The sequence below is a fragment of the Coenobita brevimanus genome, chromosome 51, assembly GCF_032717465.1.
Source record: "Coenobita brevimanus isolate Jiangsu-jjx chromosome 51, ASM3271746v2, whole genome shotgun sequence".
Taxonomy (NCBI): Eukaryota; Metazoa; Arthropoda; class Malacostraca; order Decapoda; family Coenobitidae; genus Coenobita; species Coenobita brevimanus.
This window is the reverse complement of record NC_137004.1, coordinates 1041200-1061183: the sequence shown is the minus strand read 5'-3', so window position 1 is coordinate 1061183 and position 19984 is coordinate 1041200. Positions and strand designations below refer to the sequence as shown.

The 19984-nt window shown below is 39.7% G+C and overlaps 1 protein-coding gene across 1 annotated transcript in view; it reads left to right on the top strand.

Moving 5' to 3' along the window:
• The window catches only part of unc79 (UNC-79 domain-containing protein), a 384753-nt gene extending 366029 nt beyond the window's left edge, over window positions 1-18724 (top strand). Inside the window, 3 exon segments of the mRNA XM_080272838.1 lie at window positions 3248-3268; window positions 12475-12597; window positions 18524-18724. Coding sequence (XP_080128964.1) covers window positions 3248-3268; window positions 12475-12597; window positions 18524-18724 — 345 coding nt within the window.
• Window positions 18725-19984: the final 1260 nt, after the last annotated feature.

Genomic DNA, 19984 nt, shown 5'->3' with positions numbered 1-19984 from the left:
TTTAAATGCTGTATATAAAAAATTCTGTGAATTTTATGAAATAGGAGTACAGAAGTACATCCCACAGCACAAAGAAGCGGATAAGAAAATACAGAACTGGTTCAATACAGAATGTAAAAAATCAAAAGAAAGAAGAGATTTGTTGTGGAATAGATACAGAAGACACAATAGTGAAAGGGCGTATAATAATTACAAACAGGCAAGAAACAATTATACAAGAATAAGGAGGGAAGCCCAAAAACAGTTTGAGGAGGATATAATAATTAAAAGTAGTGATCAACCAAAGCTGTTTTACAGCTATATCAGAAGCAAAACCAAAGTAAAAGATATAATACAATCCATTACGGACGAGGGAATCACTTATACACAAGAGAAAGATATTTGTGAAGCACTAAATAAGAATTTCCAATTAGTTTTTACAGAAGAAAAAAATTTTGAGAGTTACTATGTGGAACATGCATGTCCACACATACTACCAGATATACAAATAGCAGAAAAAGTAATACAGGAGGAGTTAAGTAAATTAGACAGAGGAAAAGCAAGTGGTCCTGATGAAATTTCATGTTGGGTACTACGAGAATATGCAAAGGAGTTAAGTAAACCATTATTTTTAATTTTCAAGAAATCCTTGAGTCAAGGTAAACTACCTGATATTTGGAAAAAAGCAAATATTGTCCCCTTATTCAAGAAAGGAAATAGACAAAATCCACTCAACTACTGACCAGTATCACTGACCAGTGTTGTAAGCAAGGTATTAGAAAAGCTTATAAGAAAAGCTTGGATAAATTATCTAGAAGAACAAAGTATGATAACAGAAAGACAGTTTGGTTTCAAAAAAGGAAAGTCATGTGTAACTAATCTGTTGAGCTACTAAGACAGAGTAACAATCACAATATAGGAAAGAGAAGGATGGGTGGACAGTATCTATTTAGATTTCAAGAAAGTTTTTGACACAGTACCACACCAAAGACTTTTATGGAAACTGTACCATCAAGGAGGAATTCGAGGCAAACTGTTTTGTTGGATGCAAGATTTTCTCATAAAAAGAGAAATGAGAACAGGACTAAGAGGAAACTACTCATCATGGAAAGAAGTGACTAGTGGAGTACCACAGGGTTCAGTGCTGGCACCAATCATGTTTTTAGTGTATATAAATGATATAAACAGTAACACTGGAAATGAGAGCTATCTGAATATGTTTGCAGATGATGCAAAAATACAAAGGAGAATTACTAACACAGACTCTTGTAAAGAGCTACAAGAAGAATTAAATAAACTTCATGAATGGAGTAATACATGGCAAATTGAATTCAATGTGGACAAGTGTCATGTAATCAAGTTTGGTAAAAGTGGAAAAAGACCTGATTGGGATTATAAGTTAGGAAATAAAACCCTATACACATCAGAAAGAGAGAAGGACCTAAGTGTGATTATCAATAACAGACTATCTCTGGCTGATCACATCAGCGAGAAGGTACGGAACATATATACACTGCTTGCAAATATGAGAATAGCATTCACATACATAAATGAAGACATGCAAAGAAAGATAATAACATCATTCATTAGACCAACCCTGGAATATGCATCAGTAGTCTGGAGTCCTCATCTCAAAAAACACATAGACAAGATTGAAAAAGTTCAAAGGGCCGCTACAAGATGGATACCAAGCTTAAGGGACCTAAGCTACGAAAGAAAGACTAAATAAACTGAATCTACCAACACTACAGGAGAGAAGGAAAAGAGGTGACATGATAATGCTATATAAGTGCATATCAGGGAAGGAGAAAATAGACATAAATGATTACTTAACATATGGAGAAGCATCAGCAAGAGGACACTGCAAAAAACTGCATAAGAAGAGAGGTGATAAAGACGTAAGGAAATTTGGTTTCCCAAACAGAGCAATTGATCAATGGAATGCACTACTGAATGAAATAGTGTGTGCCAAAACAATTCACAAATTTAAGGATATGTACGATAAATATGGTTTAAGACACGGGAAAGTACGAGCTTGACTCATTCCTGTAAAGATACAATTAGGTAGGTAAGAACACACAAACAAAATCATCATTCATATATATATATCCCATTGGAACCCAGGGGTGCTGGGCGAGGCATTGCACTGGGAGGGTACTAAGTGTACCACCCTCCACCTATCGGCTAATAGTCGCAAAGCTCATAGGTCCCTACCCGGGGGATCCCTACTTTATAAAGACTTGAAAAGTCCCAGTTCTCTCCAGTACCCTGGACACTGGGCTCCAATGGGTTAAATGTATGTATATATATATGTATATCCTGTATAAGATATTTCATTTTCATTCTTAGTCCATATGTACTCTTTTATGTGTATATACAGGTATTTACAGTTTTATGCATATTCTAAGCTATTGGATAATGAACATTTCTGTAAATTAAGATAACTATTTAATATTGCAGGTTATGTTTTATTAATCTCTTCAGTTATTATGTGGAGTGTTAATGTTTTGCCTGTGTAGTGGTAATTTTTATTTTTGCAGTTTTCATACTGCTTACTTTTTTGAAGTTATATATCTAAAAACTGATGGAGTTATCATATACTGCAGTAATATACCTGGTAAATGATCTTGTCCATTTAGGTAAGCAGTATTAATGGAACTGTTCCTCCTTTCTTATGTATAATTTAAAGCTGTGTCATAACCAAAATTCTTTCTCTTTAAACCAAGTGCGACAAATAAATCACACCATATTTTAATCTACTACTGTTAACTAGAAATTGAGCTTAAGTATGTGTGAGGTGTGGACAGGGTAAGTGTATGGAGTAGTAGAGTAGAGACCCTAAGTAAACAGGTGGGGCAGCTTCCATTATTATAGTTCATTTGTCACCCATTAAGCCAATGCACCATATAAAGCTTTTGATCTTTATGGTTGGTTTTAGCATGTGGATGTTCTACAAGAGTATAACCAGGATTTTTAACTGGGTTCAGGGACCAAACCAGTATCAATGGCCTTGCTAGGAAGTTCAGATTTAATCCAGAGCAGTCAGAGTTATTGCAAATATTTTTCTCCTAATATTTTGGATTAAGGGCCATGGCTTAGAATTGGCTGGCTATACAGACCACAAGTGAACAGTTTTAAAAGTGGTTTGCTGGGTAACAAACATTACAGTGGTAGAACAAGATCTTGTGTTTATCAAAGTGTCTCAAGCATAGTAGCAATGTGATGTGATAAAGTGATACAAGCTCTCCTGTGTTCCCCTCCCCCCCAGCAGGAGACAGAGACGGCACAGGTATTTCATCACATATGCCAGTGTCTTGCCTTGCCACCACTACCACCACCACCACCACTCCACCTTGCCCCTTAACCCCTTCAGTCCTGTGGCATATACTTTATTTTAATTTGGCTACCTGCAGCTGATTCTGTTCAGCCCAGGAGAGTTTTCACACAAGAGGGGCTAGACATAGTCTCTGTTAACCCTTTCACAATAGGGAATATCGCTTAATGGTATAAACATGGCTAGAAGTAACAAAAATAGCCCAAAAGATTATGCCACCACATTGAATGATTAATTCCTTATGTCTGTTGTGTCATTTGTTGGTTTATTACTGCTTCTTCGAGACTGTTATTCATCGCTGGAGTGACCTTTTGTAGAGAAGGAATCAGTGAAAGCTATATCTAACCCCCTAAATCATAAAATCTTCCCAGAGCTACATATGATTATCTGGAAGTGCAGTAGCAAGAATGAAATAAAGAATATGTCATCTGACTGAAGGTCTTAACCCCTTCACTGTGCAGATGTCTTTTTGTTTTACTGTGTTCTTGCTGTCTCCTGACAATTTTACTCATCACTGGAGAGACTTTGGATTGGAATGTGTGTGTGTGTGTGTGTATATATATATATATATATATATATATATATATATATATATATATGTATACAGAGTATATCTTTCTTTAACCCTGTCACCACCAGATACATCCCCCAAACTGAGTAAAATTCTGAAGGCGGCAAGAATAAAAAAAAAAAATAAAAAAAAAGTCTCTGGCTGAAGGGGTTAATTGCAAGTGGCTGCCTCTGCACCCTCCTCCCCCCACCTCCTGCCCACCTCATCAGAGTTGCCTAACTTCATGATTTTTATAGAACAGCTCATGTTTATGTTGTGATAGATGGGAACAGGCTTTTATAATTAACCCTTGAATCCAGTGATATCATTTCTGTTTTTCTTCTTGTTGCTACCAGACAGTTTCAGTCAATGTTGGAGACACTACTTCAACTGGAGGGGGAGGTGTTACGCATAGTTCCATTCCACTCTCTCACAACTTGACAGCACACCTAAGCTTAATGAAACTGCCTGGTAGCAGTAGAGTGGAGTCTCTGTGTAACAGGAGATAGGCTATGTTGAACTTCATGCTAAATCAAGTTTGTGCTAAACAGCTAAACAGTTTGACATAAATTTACATGTGAAGAATGGGATCAGGTTCTGGAAATCTCATAATTTTCCCCAAAATATATATAAACAGAAAGTGTTTGACTCCACCTTGTTTAGGAGAGCCGTGTGTGGGGAGCCCCTCACACATGCAAGTTGTATTCCATACAGGGCAAATAAAACCCCTGTACAGAGTCAACAGCTGTGGGGGGTAAAGAAGGCATGGATCTGGCAGAGCATGCCTAATTGCAAAGAAAATGCTATAATCTTTTGAATATCACTAAAATATTGGTAAAATCTCTAAAATATAGCTAGATTTACATCACTTTTATGAAAGTGTAGCACCAGGTAGATGCCAGTCCCAAGACCTGGTGCTGAAAGTGCAGAATTAGGATCCTTGCATAGTAACATACCATGCCAGCCCCCACCCACCCCTTGAGTGCCCCCACCACCCAGCATGGCCTAACCACCCCAGTAATTAGCCCTGATGATTGCCAGGTGTAGTGATGTGCCATCCTCACATTGCACACTTATTCCTCTCTTTAATGCCTTCAGTACCATTATGTAATTTTCTTTTGAATCTTGCAGCTACCATGCTCTATAATCAGATTTGCGGAGATCTCTCATTGTGAAGTGATTAACCCCTTGGGGTTGGGCATTGTTTATAAAATCAACCATCAGAAGCGGGCATTCTTCGCAAGAAATAGGCGATTTTTCAATAATTGTTCCTATAAAAACTATTAACCCTAGCATAAAGCTGTCCATACCCAGCAAAGTACAACTCTTTAGCTTTAAAATGAGTGGTGTTTCAGTGTCCTATGTTTATTTATTGTAGAGCATTGGCTGAGAATATAGAGTGTCTAAATGTTCTGGAACTGGGACTGATGTCCCCATGACACACGTTCCAGAATGGGGAACGACCGTTAGGGGTTAATGAAAGTCTCCACAAAGCTGAACAGTCTAGGTGAAGAAAGAATAGAATTAAGAGACATCACAAGAGTAAAGGAGTTAGCATTTTCAGGACCGAGATATACTTTTGCACTCAGCAAGTTTGCCAACAGTACCCTACTTGCTGTGGTGATGAAAGGTGTTACTTGTAATATATTTACAGTACAGTAAATGATAGCAGTATAAAACACAAAAGAAAAGATTACAAGAAGGAAGGATACTCTGACATTCGGGATTTAATGATAAATATGGAAGACAGGATAACAGAAGGTGACTGTTGGCTAACTTTTGCTCATGATAGTACTTTTTAGTGTACTTTTTTTTACCTGCAGACAGCACTGCATAATATGGGGGAACCTCTAGCACTGAAGATATCTGCTAAGGTACATTTTGCCTAAGAAGTGATGGCAAAGTTTCTGATTGCTTCGGATGCATTGTACTGCCAGACGCTCAATGAAATCTCAGTGAATATAAAGTAATAATTCTGCACCTTCAGCACATCATACCACTGAATAAAGTCCATATTATTTCACACTGAGAATTATATAAAATGAACAATATGGTGGCAATGATATATTAGAAGTCAACATGGGATGATACGTTTTCCAAATTTTCATGTGGAATGTATTACTCTGTGCACAGTATTCCTCCAAATCCCATGATCCTAAATTATATACATCAGTTCGTCCTGTTTATAAGGCCAGATGAGGGAAACTAAAGTAGTTGAATTTCAAATTCTGTGATCATAACACAGGAATATTAGTGGGGAAATAATAGCTTACATGAGGTAGCAGCTATATATGTTTGCATTTTACTTATTCTCTTCCCCTCAGTTATGATATATTTCGTGTTACCTTTTTACTTACAAAAAGTATATTAAGTTTTAAAGATTTCAGATTTTACTATCTTACACTAGGCAGTAAAGAAGACCTAAACATCTATCTATGAGTTTGCAAAATCTTGCAATGGAGCACACATTTTCCATTTTGTTTCTTCTTTTTTCATACCATTATGTTCTGAACTGAAAATACTGATCAGGAAATTTTGAACTGGGTGATTTGTTTCATTTTTTTTTTTTTTTTTTGAAGGCTCCAACATGCTTGCATGCATCGGCCTTGGTCACCTAATGGTGGCTGTCCATGCTGCACAGTCCCTGGCAGCTTCCCTATTTAGTCCCTTACCTTAAGGTAAGGTCACACTCATTTACCATGTCCCAGGTCTTTATCAGTCTACCTATCACTACCCTACCCTCAGCATTAACACTTCTCAATTTCTGCGCCTAATTATCATCCCCCAACCTCTCCACATGCCCAAACCATCTCAATTTACCTTTCCTCATCACAACATCAATAACTCCAGTTCCATCCTACCTCTAGACTCTTCCTTCGTAAACCTAGCCCCCCCAGGCCTTGCACTCAAGGACACACTTCACATCCACTTAATCATTGCCATTGCTGTATGCTGGAGCCTGTGAATATCCTCTTACTTCACTTCCCAGGTCTCTCTACCATACAGTACTACACTCCTAACACAAGCCACATACAAAGATCCCTTAGCATAGAGGGAGAGCTATCTGAATGTCAGGAGAGGCAACAGCTCCCTGAACTTCTTCCAACCACTTCTCATCTTAGCCACAGAGCTAGCCTCTGTCCCACCTCCAGCACATAACATGTCTCCCAGATAACAAAACTCTTGCACACACTAAAAGAGACTCACCAGCATGTTCAATCTTTTCATGCCTGGCAATCTCCACATGCTCTCCCCAACACATCACACACATGAAATCAGCATTATCTCACAGTCTGCCTCTAATACCACTACATCTCTTATGCATCCACTTATCACAAACACTGCAGAAGATGGAATTACTTCCCATGCCTTTGTGACAAATCGCACATGGCCACTCTCCCTCTTCTTTGACAGTACTGCCCCCAGCCCTACATACCATCACTTTCGTTTTATCTTCATTTACTGCTCTTAAGCCTGTGTGCCCCATACCATCTCTCCACTTCCTAAATCTTTCCTCCATTTCCCCGTCATTCTCTGCAATCAACACCAAATCATCAGCATACAACATCTCCCACGGGAGTCCATTTCTGAAGTCAGGTGAGAGGGCTTCAGGTACGATGATAAACAACAAGGGGCTCAAGACTGACCCCTGATGCACACTAGCATTCACGGAAAACTCATCACTCAAATCTCCATTCACCTTCACCTGGGTGTGAGCACCTACATACATGGCCATAACCACCCTAACCAGGCACTCCTCGATCCCAAGCTTTCTCTTGCCATTCTTTTAGACTCTGAGGATTCTAGGCTATGACATGTTTGTCATTCTCCAAGGAGCTGTGACTCATGGCAGATTTTTGAGGTTCTGTTTACATTTTTTCACTCATATATAGTCATCTGGCTTAGATAAAATGTAAGATTTCCCTTTCTGGATAACTGGCCAAATGCATTGTAATAACTGTTTGTCACTGAGTAATAGTTTTCTCCCTTCATGGTTGTTGCTTAACATTAAAATTGTCTTCTAACTTATGCTACCTTCCCACTTTTCTCTGTCATTTGTGGAGAAAACAGAAATGGAAATACAGTATATGACTTTAAGTTATTCTGCATTGTTCTAACAGAAATGGTTTTCTTAATATCAGTGTCAGATCTGAATTGCATATTTCAAAAAATATCCTTTACAGTCTTGTGTTGCTAAAGAATTGTTGTTACCATACTAGATTTAGACTCCATTAATTATTCCTGATTGTTTCTGAGCAGTAGATCTGAAATTTCAAGTAATTCCATTTGAAGATATCCCAATATCGTAATTAACTCATAACTATACACAGAATTGAAATGCACAAGTATTTTGGCATTGTTTTCCATTACATTTTTGGGGAATAATGTTTCAGCTTGTAGACATATAAAGAAGAATGTGCACTGTATCACTGGCTGAAAACTTCTGGAGACTGGCATTACTTCTTTGGCCAACTGTACATGAAATTATTCGTTGGTGTCAGGAATACAATAATACTATTGTTTAAACCCCTCTTAGTACTTCTGCCACTACAAGACATACATATTACAAAATTCCTTCTGTCAACTGATTGAAATTACTTAGTGTTGCAGGAAATAGGAATAAAATTAAGTACAGCAGACAGTCCAGTTTAAAATTGTCTGGCATTGATGAAACATCATACTGAAGGGGCTAATGGTGTTTCAAACCCCTTCACTGTGCAAGCCATTCCCATGGTGATTAAACTCATTTGGTCACCACAATAAATAAATAAATAAATAAATAAAATAATGGTACTGATGGAGTTAATGTAGATACCCTAGTTTCTAACCCCTTCACTATGAGAGTCTCTCCTAAGCTGAATAAAATTACTTGACAGGAGAAAGACTGAAGTTAGAAAAGACTTCATTGTTCTGAAGGGGTTAATTTGCCATTATCTCGGTAATTTCAGTGGAATAATAAATTAAGTTGATGTAGTATACTAAATAATTGTATAAAACACAATTTATGTTTATTAGGTTCATTTCAGTAAGTTATGGTAGGTGCTGAAGAATTCTGAATGTCTGTTGAATCTGTGGGTGGAAGTGCATAGAATATTTTGTAATGGTTAGAAAGCATAAGACCGCAGCTTCATTAGAGAGTGTAAGCATACTTTTTACTTGCTGTATTTTATCTAAGTACTTCATTATTATGATATCTATATTATTTTCATTAGGCCACCTCCAGACAGTTGTAAATAACTGGAGAGATTTCTCAGACTGGAAGGATTAGATAAAGATGTCATTAACTGCTTCACCATGAAAGGTCTTTTCCAATTTGAAAGAAATTGTCTGGAAGTAGCAGCAATAAGGTTAAAAATGACATCACTGCAGTGAAGGGGTATTAAGTTTTTTATTTTTATAATGATTGATTTCGCTTTTGTATGTTTGGACATGTAAAGGAAAGGGTGACTTGGGCTTCTGTGGTGTGAGTGTAGAGGAATGTGTTATGCTGATATGGATGTGATGTTTTTGGATGTTTCTATATATAAGTTAGGGTGTTAGCTTCATTTCCTTTGGTTACTTCAAGAAAACTTGAACCTCTATGGCCAAAGGACATCCTTTATATTTTGTTCTTGCAGCTTCCAAATTACTGCATTCACCTTAAGAGTGCTTTAGCAGTGAAAGGGTTAATGAGAACCATAATGAACCCTTGTGGTTTATAAAGTCTCTCTTAAGCTAAATAAAACCATCTGGCAAAAGCAAGTACAGTACTGTACAGTATAAACAAGGAGTGCTCAGAGACAGACATCCACTCCTACCAACCAGTCTTCGGGTCATAGACAGTATACCCTTGATATACCAAACCCTCTTTTAACGAATTTCAGTTTTAACGACCACCTTGAGCTGCCTGAATGTTATGCTCATTTTACGAATTTTGTTTGGTAAAAGAATGGATGTGCGGGAAACATCGATCAGCGTGGCATGGTAAACGAAAATAGATTTATCCAAGGCCTATTTGTAGTCTTTATTTGCATTGCTCTTACTTTCTGAGAGGTGAGAATAAACATATAGGTAGTAAACAGAGCACGTATTGAAAAAAAGAGCCATATAGACCTAGCAGTATGTTACTGTGTACGAGTGTATGACCAAACAGTGCTCTGTATTTAACTGTCTTTGTTTGGTAAAAGCCATGACGCCTGGGAAATTATTGAACAACCTGGTGTTCGGCTTTAATGTCAAGGGCCTGGTACCAATTACTGCTCAGATATACCCTGGTTTAATGATGCAGTTGGTTAGGTAAAAACCCATCGTTAGGCAGGGTATTATTTGAGTAGATTTAACATGTAAAGTACTGTAATGGGATGCATTTTTCAGCCTTGGGTTTCCCCTCAACCAAGTCCAAAACCAACCCAAATGAGCCCAAGAACAAGTATAAAGCCAGGCTTAATGGCCTAACAGCTGTAAAAGAAGTTAACCTAAGCCTAACACCTGTAAATATTTCACTAAAACCAACAAATAAAATCTGAAAATCGTCAAATATAAGTCTGGAAAAAAATCAAGCTTAGTAAATTGTACCCCAAAGTGACAGTGTTCACCTCACTTGTTGCTAAAACACATTAATCTGAATCTAAAAACAGTTTCTAAATCAACCTAAACACACAAGTTTAGTCTAAAATATCATCAAAATCGGTAAAAGAAGCCAAAACCCATCGTTAAACTGGGATTCGGCCATTGTTAGGCAGGGTATGGTGGTATTTCTGCCCCATCACTAAGCTGGGGTATTGCATCTAGGGGTATTGTATATCAAGGTATACCTGTAGTTTGTTATATCGAGGGTCTACTATACTGTATTTGAGTTTGTCCTGGAACTTTGACCTTCCACATATGACTCTCAAAATCTAATTTCCTCAGTCTTACCTAACTTGATTAATCCTTCCACCAACTTTGGTTCATATTGGATCAAATATATTTGAATTTACTTTCACCAGTGACCACAAGTTTTGGACTTTCCTTTGTGACTTTGACCTTTGACTGATTTTTCTCAAAACTGAATCTCTTTATCCTTGTGATAACCTAAACCATTCCATAAGCTTAGCCAGCACTGGATAAAAACTTTAAGATGACCTTGCCATGTGACCTTAACCATTAACTCAGTGTTCTAAAAAACAACCGGTCATTCTTCTGAGTGAAACTCAACTCATCCACCAAGTTTGATTCAGATCTGATCACAACTGATTAAGTATTATGTTCACTTACACATACATGAGTCAGACTTTGACCTTGCTCTGTGAACTTGACCATTCAGGTCTTAAAACTGAATTGCCTTGTTGTTCCCTGACCCTTATCCTTACCACCACCTTTAGTTCAAATCAGAGGAGAACTGTTTGCAATGACCCGCATTTGTGACAGTGGCTTTTGACCTCTCCATGTGGCCTTGACCTTTGACTGAGTGTTCCCAAAATTGACTCCCATCATTCTTGCCTTATACTCAACCCTTCCAGGAAGTTTGGTCTAAATTGGATAAACACTCGATAAGTTGACCTTGTTGTATAAGCTTGACCTATGATCTACCATTCTACAAAACATAGGTTTACTGTTCAGATGATCCAGAACCCTTCTACAAAGTCTGGTTAAAATTGGATCAAAACTGAGTAATTTTTTTAGTGCGCACACACACACACACGCACACACACACACACACACACACACACACACACACACACACACACACACACACACACACAGTGCTCTACATAAAGATGCTTTGTTTGAGGCCCCACTGTATGAATGGATGAGAATTTTCTGCCAGTTTTGTGATCCATATTACTGGAATGCTTATTGATAAGTTTATATATTTTGGTTTTGAAGTTTTCAGGTTATGATGTATGTATGATGAGGATGTTACATGAATGTGTATGTGTGTGTGTGTCTGTCTGTGTATGTTTGTTTTCTGTTCAAGTAATGTGGATAAAAATGCCATTAATACTGTCTGTTTACTCCCATTCCTGCTTCTCCTTACCCCTTTGTGTGCCATTCCTGGATCCGTCCTCCACCCCTATCTTATTCCTGCTTCTCCATTACCCATTCAACTTTTCTTTCTTTTCTCTATCTCATATTTACTTCTGCCAATCCCACTGTATCCCTTCCTCTTCCATCCCCAATTTTTACCTTTCCCTCACCACCCTATCTATGGTTTTCCCTCTTTCTTCTTCTCTCACTGCCTTCTTCCTCTATCCCTATTCCATCTTTCATCTGCACCGTCCCTTATACACTAACCTATGCCTATCCCAATCTTCACCACCCTTGCCTTCCTGCTTCCCCACCATCCTCACCCCTAACTAACCTCCCTCCTCCACGTACTTTCACTTCCAAATACTTTACCCCCATAATCACCCTCTGTCTCACCCTTACTCTTACCTTCACTTCACCTTCACTCTACCACATCTTTCCATTGCCTTTCCTTGCCAAATCCTCCACCTTCATTCTCCCCTTCCTCCCTGCCACCCTGCCTCTCCTCTACCCAACCAACTTGCCTCCTGCTTCCCTACCAATCTTACTGACCTGCCTCCCTACCATCCAACCATCCTGCCTCCTTTCCACCCTGCATGCTATACCCTGTTCATGGAGTCAGCTGGGAGAGATGGTGAACCTGCACTTCTTGAGTCTGATGGAAGCCCTACATGAATGTCACTCCACCGTTCTAGCCAGGCTTCTGCCACTGTGGGCTCCAGTACTCTACACTCATCACACCAAGGTGAGAGAGAGAGAGAGAGAGAGAGAGAGAGAGAGAGAGAGAGGGGGAGGGAGGGAGGGAGGGAGGAAGTATTATTACACCATAAAATGTGTGTGTGTGTGTGTGTGTGTGTGTGTGTGTGTGATAATACAGTAGTTAGTGGTTTTTATTTATACTGAGGATGACAGGAAATCTTGGCACTGTTAACCCATTGTGCCTCAAGATCTCATTTTTTTTTGTACTGTGTCTTCTTGCTGCCTCCAGTTTATTTTAGCCTATTCAGCATACAAAAAATATTGAATGCATTAATAAAACCTGTATCCAATCCCCTGCACCAGTTAAGAATTATTTCCAGAGCATAGTAAAATAATTTGGAGTTAGCAAGATTAAAATCTAGAAGACAGAAATCTAGTTAAATGATTAAATGAATGTCACCCCACAGTTTTGTTTTTGTTTTCATTAATAAAGGCTTCAGCATGCTTGCATACATTTGCCATTGGTCACCTAATGGTGGCTCTCCATGCTGCTCGATCTCTGGCGGCCTCCTTATTCTGTCCCATATCCCTGAGGTCACACTTTATGACTTTGCATCAGGTCTTTTTTGGTTTACCTCTCACAGCCCTACCCACAACATAGGGTTGTGGAGTCTGTGATAACATTTCCCGACACCGACTCCAGAAATTTTACAAGTGCAACTCTGACTCTGACTCAGACTCAAGTACAGTATATACTGTACTAATTATACGGCACCTGGACATGACGCAGGCAAATGAATAATAATCATGAATTTTTATAGATGCAACTCTTAAATCTTAATTTTAAATTTTCTACTTATAGTGCTTGCATAACAACATATAAACTGTTACACATGGTTGTAAAATAAACTGAACAAGAAGCGATGCCAAGGCACAGCAAACCTGTCCCCGGTAGTCATTTTAGTGCTGACATATAAACACAACAGGATATCTATAGTTTGTGATGAACTGGTACACGATAAATTGCTCATACAATGACTAAAAAGTTAGGACCATTTTTTAGTATGCAGCATTATGATTTTGCTTAAATGATGAGCACAATGGGTTTGGAACCCTTCACGTGCACCAACATGCAGGCTGACTGTCACTTATCCCAGCCAAGATGGATGCCAGCCATGACATTCAGATTACACTACATATGCAGAGCTTGTGATGTCTCCTTGTTTGCATCGTGATACATAGCATCCATGTACGTGACGTAACATCACTGAACTATTGCAGTTGTAACTGTGCAGTGCAAGTGATCCATAGACATCACACTGTGCAATTTAAAGTGGATTTTTATTTTCATTTATTTATTTTTGAGTGAAATATCATAACCCCAAGTAATCATGTTGGGCCTAGTGGAAAGCATGGTGCAGAAGGTGCAGGCCCTAGTGAAGGGAAGGCAAAATGGCCAAGGAAAAACCTTTCCCTTGAAGTGAAGCTAGACATTATTAAGTGCCATAAGGATAACCAAGGTACAAGCAGCATCACCAAGACTGCAGTGTTCCAGTCAGCTGTCTCAATTGCAGTAAAGAAGGCCAGTGCCATCCTAGCTTCAGGTGAGTAGGTTTCCTCCCTCACTGTTAAATGCATTACCAATACCTGTGACCCCATTATGGAGGAGATGGAGCTGCTGCTGTTGATCTGGGTGCAGAACCAGAAGAGGAGGAAAGCACTACTGGAGCTGAACATCATCTGTATAAAAGTGCTGTTTCTGTGGGAGTCAAGCTTGGCATCCAGCCATAGGAGCCCTTGAAGGCCAGGATGGGCTGGATTGAGCTAGACAAGGGGCATGCTGTCCTGTAGCATATGGGTTTGACTGGCGGGCCTGTCAGTATGGACCACATAGCTGTGGTGGCATTTCCTGATACCATCAAGGACGGTGGCTACAGTGCCAAGCAGGTGTTGATGAGACTGGACTATACTGGAAGAGAATGTTGCCCAACACTTATATGGCCACTTAGGAGAAGCTGATGCTAGGTTTAAGGTAGCCAAGGCCTGCATCATACTCATTCTAGGGGGGAACGCCAAGGGCAATGTCAGACTTAAGCAGCCAGTGATCTACCATTCAGATAATCCCAAAGTTTTGGTGTGATTTGGAAATCAAACACCAAGGCTTGGAACACCACAGGTATATGCCATGTTACATCACAGGCTATTTGTCACCCATCCTTTAAGAGTATGTTGGGTGGTACAACCTTGCAAACAGATTGCTTATGGTGGGCAGTGCACCCAGCCATCACACACCCAAGGGTGACTGGGTGGACAACAATGAGGTTGTTTTCCTGTCCTCAAACACAACATCCTTGTTGAAACTGTTGGACGAGGATATGCAGCACAGTGACATTCAAGGGTTTGCACCTCCACCATACGATGCAGCATCTTGTAAAGGCATGTGATTGGAAAATCAGAGTACCATCAAGAAGTTTTGGTCAAATTATAAAACTTACAACATATGCAGTGCCATAGACAATACACCTACTTGGAAGGAGGTTTAACATTCAATTTAAAATGGTGTGTGGTGGAAGGTGTGGCCAGAGTATGTTCACCCCTTCATTCACAGGCTTCCTTGAGGTTAAGGAATATCAGCTGGAGACATTCTCAAGGACATTCACAGGCACATCCTTGACCTGTCCCATGAGGCAGGGTTCAGGGAGGTAGATGCGGACAGTGTTGATATATTGGCCAGCCAAATGGAGGAGCTGTCAAATGAGTGGATGAACCTTCAGGATCATCGGGTGCATGTCCAGGGGTCAGAGTCAGAGTTGGAGGAGGAAGAGGAGATCCTCAACGTAGTCGACCAAGTCACTGACCGCATTCCTGAAAAGGACCAAACCCAGTGGTGCATGTTATGGAGGAAGGTACTACTACCTAGAGTTGTTTGCTCAAGAGAAGAAGGCTGCCAGATAGACAAGTATCACTACCTTCTGTCAATCACATGCAAGGAAATCAATCCTAGGTCCTCCACCAGGTGGACATCTCCATTGCATCTCCCTCCCACACCATTCACCCTAGACTCGTCAGACTCCTAGCCTGTGCTTTCTCCCACTGCCTCTTTCCATTGCTCTCCTCTGCTCAGTGTAACTATTCTTGATGGTGATGAGTGAGTGCCAAGGGGCACCAGCTGTCCCTCAGTCTCTGGGGAGACCAGTGATGATGACTCAAACCAGACGAGAAATAAGTTTAGGTGAGTTGGAAATTCTGGCTTTTCCCCACCTCCTACATATACATCCCCTCTCTCATTACTCTTCCTGTTACATCCAGAGGTTAAAAAAGAAAGCAGTCAGATAGGGTACTAAAGGTTTAGGAACCCATTTAGGTGGATTGGAAACTTGTTTCTAGACTGTTGAGTGGGTGAATCTTGGTCAAAAACATATCCTTACCCATGTTATAACTGACTCAGTATTTACCGTAATTATTATTATGATCTTTTTATGTGTCCAAGTCTGGGCAAAGGCTTCAGGGCCTATCCCAAGGCCCAGTAGTCCTCCTACACACCTCCACATCACTACGCAGGGGCTAACACCCACTGTCCTTATTGAATACATGCTAGGGCTGTCTCATACATGACTGGTGCACTGGTATTAGCAGAGATACTTTAACAACATGTCGGAGGGTCTTCTGGTAGATCAGTAAAGTCTGCTTTTACGAAATTCAGATTCTTAACCCCTCCGTGGCCAAAGGCCCGGAATTTTCCGTGCATGCCAGGCTGACGTCAGGGCCATTTTTTTAAGTTTCGAAAATTAATTTTTATTTCTTGCCATATTGAAGAGAAAGTTCAGGTGCACCTAACAGTGCAAATCCCAGATTCCTAGATGCATTTTGTGGCTTGCAATGGAGCACGGAATTTGCAGAAATATCGGCAACCGATATCCGCCGCCCAGGGGCGCTACCGCAACGCAACTGGGCAGGTGTTGTTATTTGGTTTTTTACCTCCCAAAACAATGCGAATGGTGCTGAAATGTTGTGCATATATGAGATATTATGATATCGAATGATTTCAGTACATAATTTGTTAGGAATGGCTGGAAAAAATTATTGTTATGAAGACTTTTTCACCTTTTTGATATAAAATATGTTTATGGTAGTTTTGAGTTATTTTTTACGTTATCGTTGTGCCCATGCTTGGAAAAGGGAGCGAAAGAGTTGAATTTTCGGTCCTAAATGAGAAAACTGCACGTCCTTCAAGGCTAGACTCTGTCACGGGAGAATAAAGTGAAGCATCAGATCCGATTAGCAATATGGAAGTTGACTCGCAACTTCGAGCTCCCACACCACGAGCATGGCTAAAAATAGAATCGTAATGCAGTTCCAGAACTAAGAATAAGTCTAATTATTACGAATACAGATACAAAGTAGAAATAAATACGTTTACAGAGAGGGGAAATGTATTGTTTCTGTAACAACATGTTCATCTTTATCATTTTACGTTCATCTTTATCATTTTACCTTGTTGTATTCACAATATATATTGCTGTCTCGTAAACAGGGTGGTTGTGTGTGTTTTGCAAGGGAGGAAAAAGATTGTATTTTCTGTCTGGGTCGAGATAATGGGTGTAACTATGTGTTTTTGGGCATGGCCATGAGCAAAAAAATCGTACATCCACTCGTCACGACAGCAGGTGGTGAACTGATAGATGATATGTGAGATGGTGAAGTCAAGGTCAGGCTCATGTCCCAGATTTTCGTTCACTTCCTGAAGGTTTTCACAGTTTTCTACAGGTTTGCACTGCATCAAATGATCCAAACCATTACAGCAAACCTGAGCAAATAGGTAAAGATACCAAGACAAAAATGTATTTATCACTTATTATCATGTCCTTTTAGTATGTGCCTGTATTACTTCACAATCTTAAACAGGTGGTTGTGTGTGTTTTGCAAGAGAGGACAAAGATGATATGTTCTGCCTGGGTCAAGATAATGGGTGTAGTTGTGCTTGTTTAGGCATGGCCAGGAGCGAAAAAATCGAAAATCCACTCATCACAGCGGCAGGCTCTGAACTGCTTGATGAGGTATATGGGAGTGTAGTGTAGGTCAGTGTGAAGACATTCAGAAAGTTTGTTCACTTCCCAAAAATTTTTGCATTTTTTTATACGTCGCGCTCAAACGACGCCTGCGGCCATTTATCGGCTAAACGTCATTCGACGCCGGCGGCCACGAAGGGGTTAAACTGTTACCTGCCTCAGCCAGGATTTGATCCTGGGTCCATTAGGACTGTTTTCTTGAAACACATACTCATTGTTAAATATGGATCTGCTGCTACCATTTCTCCTGTATTTCATAGTTAACTGTCCCCCTCATACTGATAATGCACTTTGTGAGGTGAGCAAGATCAGAAGATACACACATGCTCCCTCTCTGAGTGCTTGCCGGTGACTGGGGATAGGTATCAAGATATGGGAACTTAGAAGGGACAGTGGCACATAATCTCCTACCAAAACTGGACTCATTCAATTTCAAACACTAGTGCAAAAACCCAGAATGTACATATACATCCCCTGCAGCGCTGTCCCTCAAGCTTGGAAAGCTTCTCCCTAGTTAAAAAAAAACTGTCTGGAGATATCACAAATAAAATAGATAAGAAATTCTCAGATTCAAGGAGTTAAGGTGAAAAAGTCAGGTAGCAGCATGAAATGATGATGAAAAGACATTATATTGAATACATTAACCCCTAGAATTTTGGTTACTGTATGTATTTTCTTGGTTTATTCTTGCTGCCTCTAGGAGATGTAATTAATTTTAGAGACACTGTTTGTAGTGGCAGCATTAGAAGCAGTCTTTATGAACTCCTTGACAAGTGATTGTTCTCCACTGTATGAATAAAATTGTTTGGAGATTGCAAAAAATAAATAAATAAATAAATAATAATAATAATAATTGGAACAAATGCATTAATTACCTCTGCATGGCCGTTGCTTCCCTCACAGTTACCTGGGCAATTAGCAGTGCGACTCCAAGCCTGTCAGAATGCTGCCCCACCGTCCGACCCTGCCCAGCCCACCTCCACCACTTCAGCCACAACATCCAGCCACAGCTCCTCCCTCTTGCGGTGGCTCCATAGACTGCAGTTCAAGATGGGCCAGATTGAGCTTCAGTCATCAGCAGCCACACAGTTTTATTCCGTCTGAGCTAAGAGAGAGAGAGGCAGTTTAATTTGGTCTGCACTGTTTAAGTGTAAGTATTTAAGTGCAAGTAAAATCATGATGTAGTATGCAAATTGTAATCTAAATGTAGGTCAAGATGTCATCATTTACAGGTACATTATTGGTGAAGTGCTGTTGTTTTGTGTTTTTGAACAAGCAGAAAGTCTGCGTTATGTCTCACCTGAGCTTTACTTTTTATTTATTTAATTTATTACCGAGTATTTATTAATTTATTTTATGTTCCTTTTAAGTATTACATACATCTTCACTCTTATTGGATGTTGTATTGTGTTATATGCCATCTCAGTTGCCAGTTATAATTACTGTACAAAAACATTCATGTTTTTATTTAGTAATGTACCTGCAGTAGTCTGCACAATAGTTCTATTAATCTATAAAAAAACTGATATTTTCATACTACTGTTGACATCTACCTCTGTTTATTTCATGCAGTGTAAGCATTTGCTTTAACAGATGCAGCACTTTCCTAAACATTACATTTACAGATTTGGGAAATAATTTAACTGCTTCACCCCATAAGCATTATTTCTGTTTTATTCTTGCAGCTGCCAGATAATTTTATCCAGCTTAGGGGAAGTGGGGCATGGTGAAGGTGTTATTGAAGGCTGTGTTTCATAATGTTATTTTTGAAAAGGAGAGAGAGAGAGAGAGAGAGAGAGAGAATTGAGTTACATCATAACTAGAGACTGTTTATGAAAAAAATGAAACTGAATAGATCTATTTGTTAACCTGCTCATTATCATGATGTCTATCTATCTATCTATCTATTGCCAGACGCCTCAATCCCGTTTGGGGTGGCCACAAACAAATCGCCTCCACGTCACCCTATCCCCCACCATTTCACTGCCCTGCTTCCAACTCACACACCCCCTCTCTCATGTACCTCTCCACCCCATCCTTCCATCTCATCCTCAGCCTCCACCTCACTCACATACACTTTCTTCATCAGTCTCTCACCTTCCATCCTCTTCACATGGCCAAACCACCTCAGTGTGTTCCTCATAACACTTCCTATCACATCCACATCCACACCGCAACGCTCCTTAATATCCTCATTTGTCAGCCTGTCTCTCCATGTGACTCCACAGGCTCCTGTTAAATAACTCATTTCCACTGCTCTCACTCTTGACTTGTGTCCTTCCAACAACGTCCAAGCTTCACTTCCATGTGTTAGAATTGGTATCACAATAATGTCATGTAGTAACTTTTTCACTTCCATGCTCA